We start from the raw sequence: 6,000 nt of genomic DNA, 5'->3' as shown, positions 1-6,000 counted from the left end.
TGACCTAAAAGCTTTTTTAGATGTGCCCTGTCTCCTGCGGAGCCCGCTATTCCCCATGGTCCTGACGGAGTCCCAGCATCCACTACGGACTATGAGAAATAGAATTATCGGTAAGTAAATTCTTATTTTTGTATTGGTGTGTGATTTTATGTATGTATTAATATATGGGTTATTATTTTCCTTTCCTCCTTCATCCGTAGCCCAAAATAAAAAGTATAAAAATGCCTAGCTATACCCTTTGCCCTTATGAAGTTGAGATTATATATATATATATATATATATATATATAGATAGAATATACACATTGTGTAACCGTAATTCATACTGCACTCCCAGTGCAGTATGAATTACTTCGCTGGTGCCCTCACAGGTGTAAGTAGATACAGAAGCAAAAGGTGCGGCACTGAAGCTGATTCTCTGTAATTAAGAGACACACCCGGTCCTGCGTTTCAAATGCCGCACCTTCAGTGCCGCACCTTTTGCTACTATATATATATATACACACACACGCACTTGAATGCGATGGGGGGGGGGGGCGCTAAGTTAATGGCTCGCCCTGGGTGCCAAAACTCCTAGTTTCGGCCCTGCTCTATCTCACCTGTAGAAAGAACTTCTCTTTTTATTTAGGGTGTTTCTCCCCCCTCTCCTCCTTACAGTTATTATCTACCACAGCCGTAGGGTGAGTTAATCTTTGTCGCCATTGCAGAACCCATTTTGGCGAAGCCTGAATCCGGAAAAACAGCATAAAGAGGACAAAGGCATTCTTCTACCTAAAGCTCGGTCACTGCGCCTGCCTCCGCCTCCGCTACCACACAACACAAATCGCATAGTACTAGTACTACGCGAAAGAGAGGCACGACACGCACATTTAACCAATCAGAATCCCCTGTGTTGAGCCCCGCCTAGTAAGAGGAACATCGAATCAAACTACTGAAAGTTTAGTTGCTACCAATCAGCCTTGTCTCCATCCCTTCGGAATGTTTATTTCTGTGTCGCTGTCCTGCTTTCTGATTGGCTGTCTCTGTAAGCTACTGTGCGACGAGTCGGCGGCCGTCGAGTGCGCATGCGCAGTTTGGTGCCGCCGTGACCGACGTCTCGGTGATCGTGTGTGTCGGTAACGGTCTCCGCTCTCGCCGCCATGTCCCTGCACGGGAAGCGGAAGGAAATCTACAAGTACGAGGCGCCATGGACCGTGTACGCCATGAACTGGAGCGTGAGACCAGACAAGAGGTTCCGTCTTGCCCTGGGGAGTTTTGTGGAGGAATATAATAATAAGGTAACAGCGGCGGCTGCTGTGCCCATCGCTAGCGCTACCCCGGCCCTGCTGCACGGTGGCTGTGTAGTAAGCATATATCGCGTACTGTTTATTACCTCGGTACCCGTTTAGTTGTGTATTTACACTGAGGGGATGCAGTCCATTTGCCAGTGGTCGGGATCCCGGTGTTCAGGATACCGACGCTGAAATCCCGACAGCCAACTGTGCCGCCAGCCGGAATCCTGGTTCACCAGGGCTATTCCCACTTGTGGGTGTTTACGACACCCATAGAGTGGGAATAGAACCTACGGTGAACCACCGAGCCCGCAAGGGGACTATTAGCGCTCGCCCCGCTGCCGGCATTCAGAGAGGATCCGACACTAATTGAATAATGCCCTATATCCTCGGATATCTTTTTCCGTTAGAAATTTATCTAACCCATTTTTAAACGCATTGACTGAGTCCGCCATTACAACCTTCTCTGGCAGTGAATTCCATATACGTATTGCCCTTACAGTGAAGAATCCCTTCCTGCGCTGAGTACGAAATTTCCTCTCCTGGAGCCTTAGTATACAGACCAAATAATATAGTATTTTAGGGAACCGGAATATACAAAAAATATTTCACTATTGCACTTATGACCATGCGCATTTTTAGAAAGAAGCAAATAACCAAAGAATAATAGACAATTGAAAAATATTTTTAAAATATAGGATAGTATGCAAGAGACACCCCCATCTAGGTATGAGGGTGCCGCCAAATTAATTTTCCTAAAAATAACGATTTCAGGGAAAAAAGATTTGCTCTGGAGGTGCAAGAGAAAGACGCTGTGATTTTCGTAGACATCAGTGTCCCATTTGAAGAGCTCTGCAACTGCGGGAAAAACCCAGAGTGAAAAGTGACGCTAGGGTGGCCAAATAGCCGACTTTTTGCACATTTCTGCTTGCCACCTCAGGAGACAGCGAGCAGAAATGTATGTTTGTGTGCGCCGAAAAAGCAACAGTTGAATCACTCTGCGTACCTTGAATAGTGTGGACCCCCCCAATGTATGCAGTATATGTATACATCCTTTTATATGTATATATCGTGCCCAAGAAGAATCTACAAGAAATTAAATGTACCTGCTGTGTTAAGTAAGGTAGTGCCATGGATTTTCATCATATTTTAGACTTGATATATTTTACACAGCACATTCAGTATTTGAGATTGAACAGGAAAAATTCAAGACAACTGTCCTATTTCTGCATTGTGCAGTGTGTTCGGACAGGGCAATGTATCATGCAGTGTGTACCCAGCATTACACTGTTCCTGATGGTGGTTTCCCCTCTGTGCATTAATGTCATAAAGCCTAACATTAATAATGTTATTAAGCCATGATTTGATTTATTTTCCATCTTTCAATAAAACCAAATTTTGACAACTTATTATTCCTATTACATCTGAAACTTATTATTCCTATTACATCTGACTATGGGGTCAATTCTATTCGGCAACTAAAGAATAGCGCCGGGAATTAGCTCCCGACGCTATTCAATTCAGCTAAAGTTAAGTCGGCGATGTCCCGTTCTCGCCGACTTAACAGGTAGTTTTGTCGGGAGAACGGGCATTCTCCGACTTAACTACCCGGCGCGAGGCTGATTCCCGACAGAATCAGCCTTGCGCCGGCCGCGAGGCAGCACTTTTGTCGGGTTTATTCTCTCATCCCCCGGGGATGAGAGAAGAATTCCCGACAATTGCGGGCAACTAGTAGCAGAATTGAATAGCGTCGGGAGCTAATTCCCGGCGCTATTCTTTAGTTGCCGAATAGAATTGACCCCTATATGTAGATAGACTAAACGTATTAATACATACAAAGTGCACTCAGAAATAGATGAAATTGAAAAAGAACAAGAAGTTAATGTTAAGCATTAGTCTACTTATTACTTACTATAATTAAATCTGAATAGTAATACAAAATGGCAAAAGCACTTATCAGAAACACACAAAAAGCAAGTGTTACGCATTAGCGCTGGCCATGCCACTTGCATTTTATTTTGAATAAAAAATACTTTTTGAGTATAATAGACTTTTTATGAAGTCATGGCATCTTGACCTGCAGTTACAGCATAATAGAAAAACACAAAAAAAATACCACTGTTTAAACCGACCAAGCTTGCACTCCAGTCAGAACATAACAAATAGCAGGGATACACTCGCCAGTAGCAGCAGAGAAAAAACACTAATATTCCAGTCCCCACCGAACCTTTGTCAAGGCACAGTATACAACATTGCCATACACTTAAATTCCTGTATAACCCCCCCCCCCCCCAAAAATTAATCCAGATAAATTGGCGAGCATAGAAACACCCAAATAGAATTAATCTAAAGCTTAAAAGTGTCATATAAATCAACTAGAAACATATACAGATTACATATTTCAGTGCCAATGACCCATGTTTTGGTCAAAATCTGCATAATGCATGCAACTAGAAATTGGTGTGCCATGCGTTGCATCATGGGATACGATTACTTGGACCTTGGGAAATGGTTAGGAGAGTCATAGACCAGTGGTTTCCAAACTTTTTTGAATCACGGCGCCCTAGAATATCAGATTTTTTTTCATGGCACCCCTAGGCCAAAAATTTCTTATTGAAAAATTTAGAAAGAAATATTACATTAAGTAGATCGCGTTTATATGTCACCCTTAAGGTCAGTTGTGTGGTGAGGGACAAGATTTGCTTCTGTTTGGCCACATTTTATGACTGGCAGCCACCAGCACTGGTTTTGCCTATTTTATTGACCATGAATAATTTGAATTGGTCCTGAACCACCAACCCAGGGCACCCCTGCAAGTGTCCCGAGGCATCCCAGGGAGCCACGGCACACAGTTTGGGAACCTCTGTCATAGACAATCAGTGGCTAGACTTCTTCTGCCTTAGCACCACCCCATTACTAGGGAAACAAGCTGCCCAAAGCATGTAAGGACACAGAATAGTTTGTAAACAAAGTGCCCACATGATACAATCACCATGACAACATAATATAGATGAAGTATAGACATGGCACAGAGTATAGTAAACTAAGCATAGACACACTGTCTGGACAACAAATGTATATTTAGCAGCATCAACTAACTAATTTATTAATAAACATGTAACATCCAAGACACTGCATGATGTGTATAAAGCAAGTATCATGAAGAGTGTATACTGGTAGGTTAATTGGCTCCCAACAAAATTAACCCTAGCATGAATGTGTGTGCGCATGTGTACATATGGTAAGGAATAATGGGGGTCATTCCGAGTTGATCGCTCGCTAGCAGTTTTTAGCAGCCATGCAAACGCTATGCCGCCTCCCACTGGGGAGTGTACTTTAGCTTAGCAGAAGTGCGAACACATGTGCAGCCGAGCTCTGCAAAAAAAGTTTGTGCAGTTTCAGAGTAGCTCTGAACCTAGGGGGGGATGTGCAATCCAGGCCCCCTCCCCCTTTTCCCACTATATTTGTGTATATATTGTACACTAGAAGGCAAGGCTTCCTTCGTCTGGTATTGTCACTCCTCCCATTCACCCTCAGGTGTTTTAATTAGCTGGGTTCCTGCATTTCAGATCACACATTGATAAGGCCCTATTTAGAGGTAAGTCCCGAATAAATTTATAGAATGGGATAGTATTAGGAGTGTTAGGGACCCATGTGATGAAGTCACCTGTCCGCGGTACATGGGCCCGCATATTTGCGCAAATGTGTGCTAAGAACTTCAATTATACCCCATGTTAATTGTGAGGGTTTATTTAAATAATTTTTACTATCAGTGTTCTTAGTGCTAAGTGTGTGCATCTGCATCTCTCTTCCTCCAGCATAGCTCTGAACCTACTCAGCGCTTGCGATCACTTCAGCCTATTCGTGTCCGGATTTGACGTCATACACCCGCCCAGCCACGCCTGCGTTTTTGCAAACACTCCCTGAAAACGGTCAGTTGACACCCAGTAACGCCCACTTCCTGTCAATCTTCTTGCGACCGTCAGTGTGACTGAAAACTTTGCTAAAACCGGTGCACAAACACAATGGGCTTTGTACCCGTACGACGAGCGTTCGCATTGCGGCCCATACGCATCCGCAGAAATGCAGATTTTTAGCCTGATCGCTGCGCTGCAAACAACGGCAGCTAGCGATCAACTCGGAATGACCCCCATAGATTGTAAGCTCCACTGGGGCAGGGACTGATGTGAATGGCCAAAATATTCTCTGTAAAGCGCTGCGGAATATGTGTGCGCTATATAAATAACTGGTAATAAAATAATAAAAATAGGATTTTAATACCTACCGGTAAATCCTTTTCTGCTAGTCCGTAGAGGATGCTGTGGACTCCAAAAGGACCATGGTGTATAGACGGGATCCGCAGGAGACATGGGCACACTAAAAAGACTTAATCTGGGTGTGAACTGGCTCCTCCCTCTATGCCCCTCCTCCAGACCTCAGTTATAGGAACTGTGCCCAGGGGAGACGGACATTTCGAGGAAAAGGATTTTTGTTAACTAAGGGTGAGATACATACCAGCTCACACCACCAACACACCGTACAACTGGATTAGCAGGAATACCAGATAACCGTATGAACGAAAAGTCAGCAACAAGCTGAACATAACCGCTACACAACTATTGTGTAACCGAAAACAACAACCAATAACAACTGCAAGTAACAGTACGCACTGGGATGGGCGCCCAGCATCCTCTACGGAGTACGAGAAAATGATTTACCGGTAGGTATTA

General features: G+C 44.0%; 1 protein-coding gene across 2 annotated transcripts in view; it reads left to right on the top strand.

Annotated features, from left to right (window-relative positions):
* The first annotated feature begins 1,006 nt into the window (after window positions 1-1,006).
* The window catches only part of DCAF7 (DDB1 and CUL4 associated factor 7), a 54,805-nt gene continuing 49,811 nt past the window's right edge, over window positions 1,007-6,000 (top strand). The window contains exon 1 of one of the 2 annotated variants that reach the window (XM_063960003.1): window positions 1,007-1,276. In XM_063960003.1, coding sequence (XP_063816073.1) covers window positions 1,139-1,276 — 138 coding nt within the window. In that variant the 5' untranslated portion in view covers window positions 1,007-1,138. The remainder of the gene's footprint in view (window positions 1,277-6,000) is intronic. The other variant, XM_063960002.1, reaches the window with a different exon arrangement.

This window comes from Pseudophryne corroboree, chromosome 3 (genome assembly GCF_028390025.1).
Source record: "Pseudophryne corroboree isolate aPseCor3 chromosome 3, aPseCor3.hap2, whole genome shotgun sequence".
NCBI lineage: Eukaryota > Metazoa > Chordata > Amphibia > Anura > Myobatrachidae > Pseudophryne > Pseudophryne corroboree.
This window is presented reverse-complemented; position numbering and strand designations above follow the sequence as displayed.